A 16,959-nucleotide genomic window follows, 5' to 3' on the forward strand; every position below is an offset into this window, starting at 1 on the left:
TTGATTTTTCTGTTTTATTGACTGAAATGACCTCAGCACAAAACACACAAAGTTAGACAGAAGACAAGAGACTTGAAGTTCAACTTTCATAAAGTTTACATAATCGTGTACAAGAGTTGCCCCCCTTTAACATCACTTTTTTTTTAAAACATGACATATTCTGTTACTAACATTCATATTTCACTAACAGTCTACATAATATAGCAGATTAATTAGTAACTAACTAGAATGTTTGCTAATGATGCACATTTTGATATAATTACTAGTTCACTTGTTTCAAAATATTCTTCAAAACTGTAATGGATGTTTCAGTAACAAAAGAATAATAATCATAACAATGACCCGATGATAAATTGATATCTGTGAAAGGACATTAAATTTACGACAGAATTTTGATAATCTGAATGAAGCTGAAAAACACACTGCACTGAAACAGGGAAACATAATTCTGTAAACATGAAGAAAATGGTTTGTTCTCTAACTTTAACTAATCTAATCAATGTCATATTTGATACAGGGTTAATGTATATTAATTCAAAGAAGGGGGTGCATGGAAGGATGTTTCCTTTAAAATATTAATTTTGTTCTTATATTGCACTCTTGTATATTGCATGATTTCAAATATTAGCATCTATAAACTTGAAATGGGGGCTTTTCTGAAAGCATTGAGGGGTGCACTAAACCTGCTACAACAACTTAAAAATATCACAGTCAGCATTTGGAATAAAATCTTTTGCAGTCATCTTTATGCTGCACATTGTTCACACACTTTTGTTTTGTTAACAACCTAAAAACAAGCAATGACCTAAATAACAATGCGTAAAGCACCCAGCTACAAAGTGAAGCATGTCTCTACTATGTAGGCGAATTTAAAGCTATACTCCTAAGGATCAACATTTACCTTCATACAATGTACAAAGTTAAATACACAATGGGACTAGAACACAGTATTAATATCTGACAAATCCTTAGTATAGCTCCTGGAACAATAAATACTAAAACATGAATAAATGACAAATAACATATAACCTCTCATATGTTGAACACCACGTAGTAATGGTACATGTATATGGTTGTTTTACAGTTTACAGAACCCTCGAGTTAAGGTGAAGAAATAGTACAGTCACTGCTAAACAAATGACAAATATTTCGATCAAAAACCGAGATTCCAGGAATATTGATGGTCAAATCTTGTTTTGTGAAACTGCATCTGCAGCTTGCTGGGCCCGCAATATATTGTAGCATGCTTGGCATACACGAACAGGCTTCAAGATACGAAGGCGACGAATTTCTGTTTCATATCGACTGCATCTAAAAATTAAGTAAAAGAGTATAGTACATGAAATGCTGCAATATAAACACATGTATGTTTTCAATGATAAAAAAAACTTGCATATCAAGTCATTAATGGATTTACATATAAAATGAACAAAGACACACTTTAAATAATAATCTTAAAACTGAACAATTCCCTTTCTCTAATTTTCAGTACATGCATTTCATACATGTATCTGTTTTAAAAGAATACATAATCAATCAAAGCTGCAAGTAAAAGTGTACCAAAGAATACAAAACTGTACTAACTTGCTTGAAAAAGAAAACAAGCATTGTAATACAAACCTTGAACAGAACACCTTGCCACAGTTACGACAGTGATGCTTGCGTTCTGAGAAAGAGAATCTGACGGAACAGGAATGACACTTCTCAACCCCATCATCCTTTATCCAGTGATCCGCGACCACTCGACCTGGCTGATCTGTCACGGTCCAGCTGTAAACACGACCTTTGTCCTCTCCAACATACACGGTACGGTGATCCCTAGAGAATACAATTGAAAATATGGAATAGTCTTCACATCTTCATAATTTGAAGTCAGTCTTAGGAATGTTCAATGAAGGTTTTTGGTCTATACATTTACCGTTAATTAAAAGATCAGAATCTCTGTTAAGATTGCTTAAAGAAATACTCCCCAATGAAAAAATGATTTAACATACATGTATGTGAGTTCATAAGTATAATACAATCTTTTACACTCCTTACTTAGACACGGCTATTGCTGTGATGACAGCAGGTTCCTTGTTGTCATCTCTTTCAAAAGCAGTGTGCATGGTCAGTTTACTTCTAAACATCAGCTGTCTCTGCCATTTAAAGCCTAAAAACACACAGAATTACACTAAATTTTTAACACTTTATTATGTAAACAAAAAAAAATCTTAACTAATATGTATAATTTTGTATGGGAACATTCTCAAGACCCTTTTAACTATTTTTCCAACTCTGATAAGGAATAGAGTGGCAAAAAATCTGATTTCAGTAACAATTTTTGACAAGAAAATCATGCGAAAACTTTAACTGTTTACTTTGAAAGAAGAAAATAAAGGAAAAACCTTCTCTGAGGTAATTTCTAGGATTTCCTTTGTATTTCCTCAACAAGTCCTCCATTGTTTTTGGTGTTCCTTGCACTTCAGAGTCTGATATCACCTCAAAGTCCGTTGACATGGACTTGACCATGATGTCTGTTTCTTTCAGGGAGTCCTTGAAGTCCGGCTGGCTCTGACTGCGATCAGTCAATCCTCCTTTCACCAGGTCCGTCTGTGAGGAATTACTCAGGTACTCCTCTGCCTCGAGGGCCGTCTCTAGGGATGGATCTGAGGACTTGACAGACAGTCGGTCCTCACTGTCTACACTGACTACGTCCTCATTCTGAGGAGTCACATTACTGACACTGCTGACTACACTGTCCTCATGCTCCAACATAGCAGCATGTGCTGCAGCATGTAAACCCATGTGACTCTCACTATCCACTGAGGAGCCTAACTCTATTTCTTTATTTTCCATCTTCAGATCTTTGAGAGCTTTCAATCGGTCTGCAGCTGACTGAATGTCTTTGAAAGGATCATGTTGATTGGGTGATTTTTGTTTATTTTCAGCTGGGCTTTTCTCTTCAACTTTGAGATTCTTTTTCTCCTCTTTTGGCACTTGAACATATTCTACCGACCACATCTAGAATTTATTGAACTCATTCACAAATGATTCAAACATGATTCTTTCATACAACAAAGAATATACTGTATACAGGGTTATTTTCGCCCCGTGTTATTTTCACCCTTTTACACTTGCTTAAAAATTTGCCCTGTTTTAAATTCGCCCAAACCCAGTTCTGTTTAAAAATTTATACTGTGTTCTTTGAATTCGCCTAGTTTTAAATTCACCCTCTTGTGACAAGGGCAAAAGGGGCGAAAATAAAACGGGGGCAAAAATTTCCCTGTATACAGTAATACAATCAAGAATGAAAAATACAGTATTGTACACATAGAAAAGATTTCATATTTCTTTTCTAAAACATGCTGCTTTGATATCATAAAAAAAAACTTGTTAAATTGAATATTTTTTTTTCTAAAAGTATCAGATGTAATGTGAGAGAAATTTGCAAAGCAAAAAAAACCCCCACTTTTTACATACCCTGACTACACCATCCTTACTTCCTGTTAAAATGACATTTTTGCTGTCCCACTCATACATCTGAAATCAGATTTTCTTACAATTATAGAAAGAAACTTTACTTTAAATGAGCTAATTTTTAAAAAATAAATAGAGAGAAATGCAACAACAAAAAATTCTTTCTGGTGTAAGCATACCTGTGACATAGCCAGACACAGGATCTGTTGGTTGTTCTGTGGAGGAGCGGTGTTGACACAGGCTATCTCCTCCCCATTAATGGACCACAAATACAGGTAGGTACCAGAGCAGGAAGCTATGTCCCCCTTTAAAAGAGAAAAAATAAGGATTTGGATAAAATTCAACAAATCTCAAAATATTAACTAGAGAGAATAAAGACATAAAGGGGTGGTGGGTTAACTGCCAGAAAGTTTGAACTTGGTCATAATCATGGGTACATGTCATGCGAAATTCTTATGTGATAATTAACCTTTGTCAAATGTAAGCTTTCAATGTTTCCATTTAAAAATTTTATGCACATGCAGTTTATACTTTCAACTGGAATATCTGTCTGATAAAAAACTATTCAAATATACCCACAGTACCTAATTTGTGTTCAGGGACAGATAAAATTGTAAATATTGAAAGACTTCTTTACACTTCCAGTAACTTACTGTGAGTTCATTGATACAGACAGCAGCTACAGGACCAGAGTGACCCCTTAACTGTCGGACAAACTGTAACCGACTCAGATCCCAGATAATACAGGTCTTATCCCTGGACCCACTGACAACCATGTTATAGCCCTGGCACGAGGCCAAACAGGTGACCGCCTCTATGTGTCCATACAGAGGCTGCTTCAGGGTCAGGCGCTTCTGTCTACTCTCCCACACATTGACCACCTACAAATTTGGGCAGAAAATTCACAATCAAAACATTTTGTACCATGTTGGAATCAAATGTTCTCAATTTTTCAGAATATCTTTTTAAAATGATGATGGCTTTCACCATACAGATGTGAACCTCAACAGATAATAAACATTTGACTACAGAAAAGCTAATTAAAATCACATAATTGTCAGTACAAAATACACTGTATATCCTGAACATACTTCTCATGAATTCTTTCATGAATGTTGCAAAAAGTATGTGTATAATATGTTTTAACTTTTATAGATGTATATTCATTTTAAGAGTGAGTATAAAATGACGTCTTACACAGCTAGTTCCCCCTGTGATATAAGTTCTAGCACTGGGACAAGTGGCACACAGAATTTCTCCATTGTCCAGACATTCAAAAACTTGGGAAACCTGAAGAAAAGAGAACCATTAATAGGCATCATCTGAGTCATCCAAATATAAAGCTGCATAATTAAATTGTTCAACGTATTACATTAAGAGTTTATTTTCTAACTATAAAACCTGTTGTAAATTTTTCTAATGATTTTATCGACATGGTAATAATAATAATAGGAGGGGGGATAAAATCTCACTGAACAACCTTTTCCGAGTCACCTGTACCTTTTCAGAATCATATGTCCCAATGCGAACACTGCGGTCCGAGAATCCCCAGGATAGGTATTTCTGGTACGTGTTTGGAATGATAACTTTGTTTTGTTCTACCGCCATGACAACTCGATCTGTGACGAGGATTTGTCCCACAGCAGACTTTACTTCTGCAACAAAAAGATACCTCATATAATGGAACCTTTTATTCTTATTTCGTATAATTTTTTTAAATCAAAAATAATTTTCAATTAATTATAGATAATACATGACTCAGCAGTAAATCTCAATATAAACAAAATTCAAAATGTTAACATCATTTGTTAGTTTCAAGTGCAGTAAGTAATTAAGATGCATTTGATTAAGGTTAGCAAGAAAAAATGTAAAAATTGAAAATCAAAAAATAATCTTCAAAAATCTTACTCTGATAAACTAAACTTGTCTTACAGTAAGACAGGTGCCCTTTGCATTGTGTAATTTCAATGAGTGAATTTCATCAAGAAATAAAACAAACTGATTAAAAATAGCCCGAACATCAATAAATAAGTGCTACATGTACCATCAGTTGACTATAAGATTTCAAATGCAATTATCTGCCATTGTCTTTTAAAAAAGCATCTAACGTGTCAGATTTAGAGATTGTTGTCATACAGAAACAAGAGGCTGACAGGTCTTAAAGGTCACTTGAGTCTCAAACTTTAGGCAATTTTTTTCTGGAATCACCAGAGGTTTTCTTCATCTACTGTAAAATCACATATTTTTGTGGAGTCAGATTTTTCGTGGTTTGAGGAAATTATTTTGGTTCCAGGGGATTTGATTTCGTGGAAGTAGAATTGTTGATTAGTTATGCATGTCATATTTTACATTTCATGGTGGACATGAAATCGTGGGTCTCTTCACACATCGAAAACAACGAAAATTAACCCCACACAAAAATTTGTGATTTCACAATATTTGCTCATTTTGGAAAACTTGTGCCCTAATGATCACCTATCAATTTCTCAATTTACACTGCATAAGGATATTTCAATAACTGATCTTTAATTGTAGGAAGATATTGATAAATATCAATCCTTCATATAAAAAAAAAAAACAAAAAACAAAAAAAAACTGAAAAACTTGTATTAAGAATAATCTTGGGCAAGTTTGTTTGAATTATTGGAAAGTAAAATTAACACATACAGTAATGGATGATCATAGCCAAAGCTGATATGACTCAGGTGACCTAATAGTTATCTAGATGTAGAAAAAATCATGCATCAGCATATAAAAAATTGAATATCTTACTCATGTAAAGCATATGGTCTACAGGATTAAGAATCATTTGTTAGTGTAGTTTAGTTTGCAGTACCGGTATACAAACTCACAATTAATGTAGCAGAGAGAAACTAATTGAGCTATGAAGCTCATTTACCTAAATTGTTTCTCATGTAGCTCTCAATTCTTATAAATTATTAATTAAAACAAACTAATTACAAATATGTTCTGAACATTAAGGTTGGCCAACCATCTGATAAGAGAGATAACTCTCACTGAGATATAAGATAATTAGTTCTAGTTCTTTACAAAATTTTCAAGTTTAGGGAGGAGGGTAATTTCCAGAGATGTGCTGACATTGTTTGGAATTTAAATACAAATTATAAATTTCTGAAAAATCATGAGTGTTAAAGCAAAACTGTACATAAGTAAATAGATCGAGGGATGTGGTACCTTAATTTTCATGGCATAAGTTAATACAAATTCAAAATAATACAATGTACTACTGTGGAATCTTCAATGGATTTCATGGTTGAGCCTAACTAACAAGTTAATTAATATTCCCACAAATAATAACTTTGTTAATGTATCAGGTCATTGAATCTTCCTTATATTATTGCAAGTTGCCTATAAAATTATGCCCCAACTAACCAGTAAAATTTTTGATTACCCAAGAATATATCTCTCCCCCAACCCCGCATTTGAATGATTCCATGGTATACAATACCCTGCAACTATCAATACTAATTCTAAGCATCTGAAATGCTAAGTAATTGAGTGTTAGTACAATGTTAATTACATGAAAATTCTCACTTGATGTAGAAGCCTTATTCTTTTTATCAAATGGGAAGAAATTTACTTAAATTACATGTATAAGGAGGATATAACTAGTACTTTGACCAACAAAAACTATCATATGTATACCTTTAATAGCCTGCTTTGCTGGTCTCAGATTATCCACATTATGGAAAAACAATCTGTCTTGACTAGGAACAACACCCATGGGTAATGCCTCATTGAGCCGCAAAGCCAATTTCTTTTGGGGATGAGGTTTTTTAAACAGCTAAAACATAAAATATTCACTAGTTTTTATTTTAATCCACTTTTAACACAGTTAACATAATTTTATTAAATTCCTCAATATACAGCATTCATCTGAGCTTTTATTTAATTTCTTTGTATGAACAGATATTTTAATTTTTTTAACATACATGTATGCTCGAAAAGAAGTTCTCAATTTGCACACTACAAAATGTGCTTAACAGCTAGTACTTAAACATGTCTATAATACTTTTTTTAAGAAACCTTTTGAACATAAAATTATCAAGTCACCTGTTTTGGAATCTGGCCAAAATTGTTGATGAATCCAATGGTGGCGTTTTTCTTGAGTGGGTCATCTATGCTGTAGATATCTACGTTTCCCTCGTAAAACAGGTGATGGAAGACATTGACGGCCTCCACAGCTGCTGGCCCTTGCTGTTTGTATCCAAATATCAGATCTATCCACTCGTGAAGATGGGCACTCACAAAGTCACTTTCTAGAGCCTAGAACAATATGAAAACAACAGGGTCATTGTCTGGCCTATTTAAAACTTTGATATAACAGTGAAAACTGTCTATTCCAATACCTGTACAATCCATTTCACTGTCAATTTCTATCCTAACTTTTTCAATTCCAATTTTTACTGTTTTAATGTTCTTTTCATTGTGCAACTGGACATACATCTTGTCTATTCTGACACAAATTTGTCTTGCATGTTAAATTAGACAGGTTTCACTGCATTTGAAAGAAAAGCTGTTCTATTCAACATTGTCTTTTACAAATACATATACATCAACTGTTTGTTAATTAAAATAAATGAATCAGCAAATGGTAACCATCTCCCATTTCTGACTGACCTCTCTGTGTGCCCTGATGAACTCCCTGGGATCATCTTTGGCCCAAGGAGGAAGTACTACATCATGTAATGCCACACCACTCTGTTTGACCCCTACATTAAAAAAATAATTAGGAAAGATAACCTAAATGAAGTTTTCATAATAAAGTCATCATTTGTTTACTTTAACATAATTTATACTCATAAACAAAAATAAATCTTGTTAATTAAGATTGCAGAATCCAGCTATATCAACATATTGAGGGGTAAAAACTCATACCTAAATCAAAATTATTGGAGTTTTTCAGGAATTCTGGCAGGTAAAAGAACTCTGGGATAAGTTCCTTGACATCAGCCATATTGTTCTTGGCAGCAGAGTACCAGTTTTCTCGTACACTGTGAAACATTCTATCAGCAAGATCAAAATGTCCTCCCTGTATACAAATAATAATAACAAGACAGCTGATCACAAAAGGTTTCACATCCAGTCAGAGGCACAAAACATGGGGGCAATGGGAATTAATGCTGCATACACATTAAGAATAGAAGAATATGAGACTTGTCAATAATTCACAATCTTGGATTCTTTTCAATCTAGCATTTATTACCTGAAGGGACAGGAAGTGCTGAGTAAAAGGTTCCATTCTGACTAGATAAGAAGCTACAATCATGGCTGATGAGTAATGGGTGCCATAATGGTAGGGTGGAGTCTCCCCTGAAGCATAATACAAACTCATCAAGCAATAATCCACCAAGTAAAATCAAGGACTACATATTGTGCAAAAAGCTATATAAGCTAGATATCCCCTGGTAATAAAATATATCAGATATCAGCCAAATCTAGGAGATTTTATCCTCGATTTCCTTTTTTATCATACCTTGAGGATCATCCCAGTCCTGATAACGTTTTTTAAATTGTTGTAGTCTTCCAGGTGTTTGAGCCCCCATAGGTTTACTAAGGTCCCTAAAAGTCTTTTCATCATACAGATCTAATTCCTCAGAATCATAATCAGCAACAATCCATGGAAACACTGGATACTGCATCAGATCATTGTAAGACCGCCCAGCCAAAGTGTTCAGGTGCATCAGGTACTGGAAGTTGTTAATTTCTCCTCGCTACAACATATACATGAACATGTACATGACTGCTAATCCAAAGCAATATTACATTTACTGACTTTTGCCTGATATAATGACTAACCACAGTAAAATGGGTTTTATATTCCACTGAAATCTTTTAATGAGGCTAAACCTTTTTAAAACAAAATTTGTCTTACCTCCCACCTTTGTGTGACAGACTTTTCTCCCATTAGAGAACTTATAATACCAGATCTGTAAAAGGTCACACAAACACTTAAACAATATAGCAAGTCATTCAAACATGGCAAAACAAAGCAATGGAATGAATCATTAAATCTCATTCTCAAAGTCTGATTCATACATATGCAATTCTTTATAAATGCACAACAAAAACAAACCCCGCTTCTATTTTGGCCCCCTGTTTTTGCCCTGACACTGACTGCAGGGCACTATCTGTCATTGCTGTGGCAACAGACATGAACCTGAAAAAATCAATGTTAACTTCAGCACTACACAGTAGAAGGGAAGAAAGCTTGACTTTTTTTAGCTAGTGTATATTCTTAATTTTTCTTTTAATCACAGCAATTCTTACTTTGCAAACACTTTGTTTCTCAATTTTCTTGGGAAGGATAGTAGATAATTCCTCCCATCTGCAGAGAAAACTTCCACAGCTATTGGTTGAAGCAAGTACCGTCTCTTGTGGACTTCACGAATATCCTCATATGCAAACTTACTGCATCTGTATGAAGATTTAAAAGTGTTCTTATAATCTTAAATACAAATCATTTCAAGAGATAGAAATAAGAATTCAATCCATTTTTGTACAGTATACTATACATACAAGCGTTTCTGAGTTCCACTTCCTTTAGATGCTTTTGGAATGATTGGGTCATGTAAACTATCAGATAGAAAATAACCACAAATATTATATCAGCTTAACTAAGCATACAGAACTTAAAATTTGACAAACTTATGATTCTTGCACCAAAAACAATAGAAACAATATGTACCCAAACTCTGTTTGGGGAACATAATAAACACTAAATACATACACTGGACATTAATGCTAAGAATACTCGTATTCTGTTGCTCCCTGCGAGAATTCAACATTCTGTTTAACATGAAATAGGAATTACAAGGTCACACTTACTCGGGAGGCAGGCTGTCGATATCCCGAATCTCTCGAGTCCTCAGCATAGTGAATCCATCAATCACATAAAAATGTTCCCTTCCAAACAACAACAGACCTTCAGCCGTGTCCAGTCCTTGTATCCTCGCACACCGAAATATATTTGTTATCTACAAAGGAATCCTGAAGAACTATAATCCACGTAAATACATTTACATATAAATGAATAACTGCAGATAAATTATTAAAATAAGAAGTCCATTACCTTTTCCCCCTCCCCTAATATTCGGAGTATGGTTTGGTTATTGTCCGTTTTGGTCCCTGAGGACTCCGTGGGCCCCTCCCTGCCCTCCTCTCCTCGTATCTCCTCCCCCTGGTTTTCTTTCTCCATCTCCGTCAGATTCTCCACACATGACGGATCCTCCGATTCCTCATCCACATCCACCTGTCTCTGCTTAGGGGGACGTCCAAGGAGCTTTGTCATTCTTGTTATATCTGAAACTATTCAATATGGAGATTTTTCTAAAATTTACACGTACTGAACTGTATATCTTTGCTGAGAAAAAGGAGCCTTGATTTTGAATTCATGGCAAAAGAACTTCTCATAAGAATCTACTAATTGATCAAATGTTGAAGTACTTGTTTCAGAAACTTAAGTTACCATCTGGTATCTTCTCGTCCACACTTTCTGTTTCACTGGTGTCCTCCACTCCTCTCATAATGGGGAGAACGTCAGGTTCTACCAGGGTCTGGGAACGGAATCTCTCAAAGTACTCCTTACTGTCATGGCTCATGGCAATTTTGTACTTCAGAGGCTGTGTTACAAAACAGAAGAATCAATAACACTTCTTATACATGTACATCCCAAATTCTGTTATAATACCATCTAATGTAGAAGTACAAGTAAGTGTACAATTCATGTATACATGTATTATTATACATATACAGGGTGTCCCAAAACATATGTTACACTTTCAAATTGTTATAAAAATCTTATGCCTCAAATTACATCAATGAAATTTAAAATATATAATAAAATTGTTATGTTTTTTTTGTCAAGCAAACAAGTGTCACAGTTTCTTCATTAGTCATCAACATTTTTCCTTCAGAATAACATATATCATTTTACAACATGTTCCAAATGACGTCCCTTTGAATTAATATTGTTTGAAAATGATTTCTGAAGTTTTTTTTATCAAGCTTAAATGTAGCATTCTAACAGTTTAGAGGTTTTCCCACATTAAAATTTGGTTTCACCAAACAACTGATTTTAAGATTCTCTTTACCAACATAGTGAAAATGGAATTAGGCTTCATCAGAAAACCATGCATCTCTTAAATTCTCAGAGTTGGATCAAAGTAAAATCCAATGGGCAATCTCTAGATGACTTCTAATTTCTGCCCTTTTCAAATGCTGCATTACACTTATCTTGTAAGAAATCGACCAAAAATCAAATTTTAGTATTTTATGAACACTAGCTTTAGATTTACCAAAGGTCTATCTTGTTCATGCAGGACCCTTCTAAGGGATTTTTTTGTACAGTTTCACTAATACCTCTATCAATGGTATTAATTTTCTCTTTGATACGGGCACTCCTTGGTCTTCTAATACCCGAATTAAATCATGTGTCATTTATGGTAGCTTGGAATTCAAAATACCTCACAAGTCTGTAAATAAGCATTCTTTTGTGCGCTTTCATTACTGGATGTAGTTTTCTTATTGTTCTTATGACTAATGTAGCAGGTTTAGACCCATAGTAAAGTTTGACCATTTCTACCAGTTGTTCACCTAAAGGTTCCCTAAGGCATATCAAAATATGATGACGTCATTAGGACATCATAATTACCTCACTCCTCATCAGAATTTCTCAAATGTTGGTCAGATTAAATGTATGTTAATACACTTCATGTTGACAAAATATCTTTGAGAATTCTTTTGGTTTCATAAAGTTATAGATGATTAAAAGTGTAACATATGTTGGACACCCTGTACATGTACATGTATCTTCAATTGTTGTACTTACACTGTTCTCCATATCTGGCCTATACGGGTAGTGGGCATAAAACCAATCATTTGGAATCATCTTTTTCAACATGCGGCTTGGACCTGAAAAATAAAGTTTTTCCTCATTCTTATACATGTAAGAGAGACGAAAGTTGGGTAATGAATTGAATAAATCTTTTTCTATATATACATGTAAATTCAAAATCCACTGAAGAGCCGAATGGCGAAAGCGCTTTGGAATAAAATGTGATCATCTTTTCCAAACTCTGGATTATTTTTCTATACATGTAAATTTATATGTTTTTTTATTGCTCTAAAAACTGTACCCTCTGTCATGTCCAGCATCCACTTCCTGAGCCTTGACCCCACTGTCGGGCCCCAGAGGCCCCTCTCCCTCAGTAGATCCACCTCCCTCTGTGTCCACTCCTCCAGAAGGTAGCGCTCCATGTGCTCCTGGGCCTAAAACACATTCAGATTAAGAGTGCCCCATTCACAGATACACCATTGCATCCTTTAGTTAAATCATGTGTCTCAAAGTCCAAAATCAATTCTGAATGTCTAAAAATACTACATGGTACCCCACACAAGGATTATTTTGGGATTCAAACCAGACACCTAAACCTGTTTCCACTGAGAAGTGACACTCCACTACCAGGCATTTAAAGAACTAAAATTTATTCAGTAAAACTTAACTTAAAGAATCAGAATAAATACCTTGAGATACTGCTGATACTGTAGCTCCACAAGATCTTTCACAATAGAAATGTGGGACAGAGTCCAAGATATGAAATCCTACAAATAAAAAAAAATACATGTCACATACACATGAATATGCATTTTTTTAACATTTATACAATGGATTAGACATGTTAAAAATAATAGGTTGATTATTTTTTTTTAAATGAGACACTTACTGTCATGTGGACATTAGAACATGGGGACACTTTCAAAGGCATCTCTTTCTTCCCTTTTCTTGTGGCCAATCTCAGAACACCACTGCCCACTTTCTGAAGAGTCTGAAATGAGTTATTAAGATAATAATTCGCAAGCTGTTATAAAGTTTTGCAGAATATCAAATAAAATGGTAAGAGAAAATACTGTAAAATCTTTTTATTCCTGGGGATCAGTTTTCATGGACACACAAAATTTCACTGATTTTGTGGGGTGTAATTTAGTGTGTAACTTGAATAAACACAAAATTCAACAGACCTACTGTGTGTAAATGTGTAAAAATGGTGACCCCCAAAATCCATGAACATTGGTCCCCCAAGAACAATGATAACTCCATAGTATGGATGAAGTTAGTAATATACAACAGCATGTAAGACCCACTACTCACCGACTGTATCTGAGTGGGAAGCCTCTCGGCATATGTAGCATGACATTTTCTTTCACTCTCTGCATATGTCACCCACACCTTAGAGGCATACTCTTGTATCAAACCTCTAGAAAAGGTAAGACAATTATTTCGTTTAAAAGGGTAACTGTTAATTATTGACTATTTTTAGATCACAATACCAGTATAGAATACTATATAAAGCCTACCTGACACTGTTTATATCCGGGGAGGATACAGAGGTAGAATGGGTCGTGTCAATGTTATTCAGCTGTGTTTTAAAGATCTCTTCCAAAGCCTGAAAACAAATAGGCAAAACAAACATATATTAAACATGAATATGTACATATACTGTAAAATCACATATTTTCGTGGGGTCAAATTTTCGAGTTTTGAGAAAAAAATATTGGTTTGTGGGGATTTGATTTCAAGGTTTGAGAAGTGTGGAGTAATAATGCATATGAAATTTTACATTTTGAGGTGGTCATGAATTTGTGGGTCTTTCTCTACCTCGAAAACAACGAAAATTAAACCCCAGGAAAATTAGTGATTTCACAATACATGTAAACCGTCTCTCAATCTGGATACTTTTTTTAAGCATTTTAAATCTTGATGCATGTTATGATGTATGATCTTGCATTAGGTAGCACAATAATAAATAAATTCATGCCATCATTGTTAAATGATAAATGTTTTGAATAAATAAAGTAAACTCATATTTTGACAATGATGAAATGCATTGTGTCATACAGATAATGCACAGTGCATGAAAAATACAAATTTTGCTAAATTAAGACCAAAAAGTACAGTATGTAAACCGTCTTTCATGAAATCCTGGATTTTAAATTAAGACTACTAGAAGCCCCTAACCAGTAATAGAGCTGGTATATACTTACTGGTTTTTTACAGGCATATAGCTCCTCCCATACTCGCTTAGCAGCTTTTACCAAATTTTGATGACCTTCCATGACCCCTGATCCTTTCAGAAAATGGCTGAAATTGGCCTCCAGATCTCCATTTGCTTCCTCTTTGTCTATGTTTACATGCCAGGTAGTCCTTAAGGCCTTTCCTCCATGTAAATTTTCCATGCTAAAATAAAATAAAAAAAAAATTACTTTTTATTCATTTCAATTAAATCCCACTATTCCAATCCTTACTTTAAACTGTAAATCAAGCCATATTGCATAGAATTAATTGAAAATAGCTATAAAGCACTCCATTAAGACAGAGTTCTCAATTATTCATAAATGAGGCTGCTGAATGGCCCTTTTCCCAATTCCAATAAGGCACCTATTTCCCAACTGAATGAATAGTGCTATTTTCCCACTTGTCATTGGTAAGGATAAAGTTGAAAAACTAAAATTTCTTTTGATTTTCTATATATATTGATTTTCCCAACCTTTGCCAGAATTGCTCATTTCAAAATTTTTAATGGTCCAAACCCTTTAACAAAAGAAGATCAGAGAGCTTGCAAGAGAAAATCCACTCTATAGATAACTTGAAAACCTCAATATCCTACCCTTTCTCTGGATCATCCTCAGTCAGTTGAAGTAAGCAGTAACACAGACAGACTAGAAACTCAGGATCGTAGTTCTTAGGACCAAATATTAGTGTCCTGTTAGAGGTTAGCTTGTGTAGAGCATCTAATACTGTTAATTGTGCAGACACTATATTAATGGGCCGTGACAGCTGATACAGAATGGTCCTGTTTAGTGACTTGTAGATCAAATCCATAGACACACCTGAAGCTGCAAATCAAGTAGGAAGGATTTTTTTAAAATGGCTGTATTTAAAATCATCACAATGTGATTAATTACACAATTAAAAAAAATATAAAATTAATATAGCTCCAAAACAAACTTTAATAAATCAATCATGTACGCTAATGTTTAACATCATGCATCTTTGTACTCACATTTTCTTTTGGCTTGTGCAATAAGTTTGCTGATGAATTCAAAAACCTCCTTTGTTTCTCTTGTAAATACATCTACAATCATCAAATAACCAAATTATAAATAATATGAAGTAATGTGCCCTTCCATTTAAAATTCAAAATACCCAAAATAGAACATCAAAAAATTTCAATAAACAAAGATTTATACTTTGCCAGACTTTGTCCACCAGGCGACTGGCGAAGTAGAAGACATTGTTAGCCATGTTGGAGTAATTCCCTCCTGACATGAGTGGTAGAGCAGCCTGGTCTCCTAGCAACACGTCAGCAGCCAGGAGGTGCTCCATGATAACGGTCAGGATCTCCGTCTGATACTCACGTCTCTGGGACCGGGTGGCCGTCTCAGGGGAGGCCTACATAGGAATATTGAAATACACATTATTGATTGTATCTGTTTCTGTAGCCTATTGGCAGTCTCAGGAATTTCCTATATACATATACAGGGGGTAAGCATCAATTCTGAAATACACACATTTTTTTCTGTTTCTGTTGTCTTTTTGCAGTCACACAAGAAGCAAACATTCAAAGCTTAATGTACCATGTATATGTTACAGTATATTCTAACTTTTGAAGTCAAAGATATTTTTTAGTTCTTTGAATGATACTGTTGATTAGTGACCTATAAATTGAACTAAACCCTAAAGTTTACAGTGTTTACTGAATTCTATACAATTTTCTGTGACTCACGTCTAGTACAATGTCCAGTATGATGCCTGATTTGGAGGAGACTTGCTGGGAGAAGCTGTCCACTACAATGGTCCGCAGGAAGTCCACCACAAACTTACGGGCAGGGTGACTCGTTAAAAGACCTACTATTAAGAGAGCAAAATTTAAATTATAACAATGGAAGACTATTCATCTACTTATTACCTGTTCATACTTAATTTTTATTGTATAATAGCAATATTAGTTTATATTTTCAAAGCCATACAATGTGCTGACTCACTTGGTATTTCTTTTTCTGGAGTGCGGACTCTAACAAAGCCCTCTGTGTCTGGGAATGGCTGAATTAGAATAAAGCAGGTTTATAAATACTGATATTAATTCATTAATAATCATGCATACAGTTAGTCTGTAGGTATCTTTTTTAAAAAATAAATTAAGTACAAAAAAATATTTATTACAAAGCAGAAGTAATAATAGCACTGCATGTACAAATTATATGAATTCAGCATAGAATAATGGCAGTGTGCAAAATAATTACAGTTGAACTTCATTATCTTAATAACTATTATCGAAAACCAGGAATATGTTTATGTGATTAAGCAGTCCTCCGAACTTTTATTTGTTCTTTTTAAACCTGGTTCATTTTGAATCCTTGGATATGTCAAAGGGCTAGATCATGTACAGTTAATTCTCGATAAACCGCCACCTTTTGTAA

The 16,959-nt window shown here is 34.4% G+C and overlaps 1 protein-coding gene across 1 annotated transcript in view; it reads right to left on the reverse strand.

Annotated features, from left to right (window-relative positions):
- LOC134273348 (WD repeat and FYVE domain-containing protein 3-like) overlaps window positions 1-16,959 on the reverse strand; it is a 41,466-nt gene continuing 24,507 nt past the window's right edge. Inside the window, exons 39-73 of the mRNA XM_062755550.1 lie at window positions 16,525-16,582; window positions 16,266-16,387; window positions 15,730-15,931; window positions 15,543-15,614; window positions 15,147-15,375; window positions 14,524-14,716; window positions 13,837-13,925; window positions 13,631-13,736; window positions 13,206-13,307; window positions 13,006-13,083; window positions 12,618-12,750; window positions 12,311-12,393; window positions 10,949-11,102; window positions 10,553-10,788; window positions 10,309-10,457; window positions 10,000-10,056; window positions 9,751-9,897; window positions 9,557-9,640; window positions 9,356-9,410; window positions 8,957-9,194; window positions 8,687-8,793; window positions 8,359-8,512; window positions 8,101-8,192; window positions 7,534-7,746; window positions 7,126-7,264; window positions 6,232-6,249; window positions 4,960-5,114; window positions 4,657-4,749; window positions 4,113-4,340; window positions 3,639-3,764; window positions 3,463-3,522; window positions 2,388-3,003; window positions 2,041-2,152; window positions 1,621-1,818; window positions 1-1,311 (exon numbers count right to left, since the gene is read on the reverse strand). Of these exons, the coding sequence (XP_062611534.1) occupies window positions 1,185-1,311; window positions 1,621-1,818; window positions 2,041-2,152; window positions 2,388-3,003; window positions 3,463-3,522; window positions 3,639-3,764; window positions 4,113-4,340; window positions 4,657-4,749; window positions 4,960-5,114; window positions 6,232-6,249; window positions 7,126-7,264; window positions 7,534-7,746; window positions 8,101-8,192; window positions 8,359-8,512; window positions 8,687-8,793; window positions 8,957-9,194; window positions 9,356-9,410; window positions 9,557-9,640; window positions 9,751-9,897; window positions 10,000-10,056; window positions 10,309-10,457; window positions 10,553-10,788; window positions 10,949-11,102; window positions 12,311-12,393; window positions 12,618-12,750; window positions 13,006-13,083; window positions 13,206-13,307; window positions 13,631-13,736; window positions 13,837-13,925; window positions 14,524-14,716; window positions 15,147-15,375; window positions 15,543-15,614; window positions 15,730-15,931; window positions 16,266-16,387; window positions 16,525-16,582 (5,025 nt within the window). The 3' untranslated portion in view covers window positions 1-1,184. The remainder of the gene's footprint in view (window positions 1,312-1,620; window positions 1,819-2,040; window positions 2,153-2,387; window positions 3,004-3,462; window positions 3,523-3,638; window positions 3,765-4,112; window positions 4,341-4,656; window positions 4,750-4,959; window positions 5,115-6,231; window positions 6,250-7,125; window positions 7,265-7,533; window positions 7,747-8,100; window positions 8,193-8,358; window positions 8,513-8,686; window positions 8,794-8,956; window positions 9,195-9,355; window positions 9,411-9,556; window positions 9,641-9,750; window positions 9,898-9,999; window positions 10,057-10,308; window positions 10,458-10,552; window positions 10,789-10,948; window positions 11,103-12,310; window positions 12,394-12,617; window positions 12,751-13,005; window positions 13,084-13,205; window positions 13,308-13,630; window positions 13,737-13,836; window positions 13,926-14,523; window positions 14,717-15,146; window positions 15,376-15,542; window positions 15,615-15,729; window positions 15,932-16,265; window positions 16,388-16,524; window positions 16,583-16,959) is intronic.

This window comes from Saccostrea cucullata, unplaced genomic scaffold (assembly GCF_032062105.1).
Source record: "Saccostrea cucullata isolate Sc308-1 unplaced genomic scaffold, CSIRO_AGI_Scuc_v1 ctg31, whole genome shotgun sequence".
NCBI lineage: Eukaryota > Metazoa > Mollusca > Bivalvia > Ostreida > Ostreidae > Saccostrea > Saccostrea cuccullata.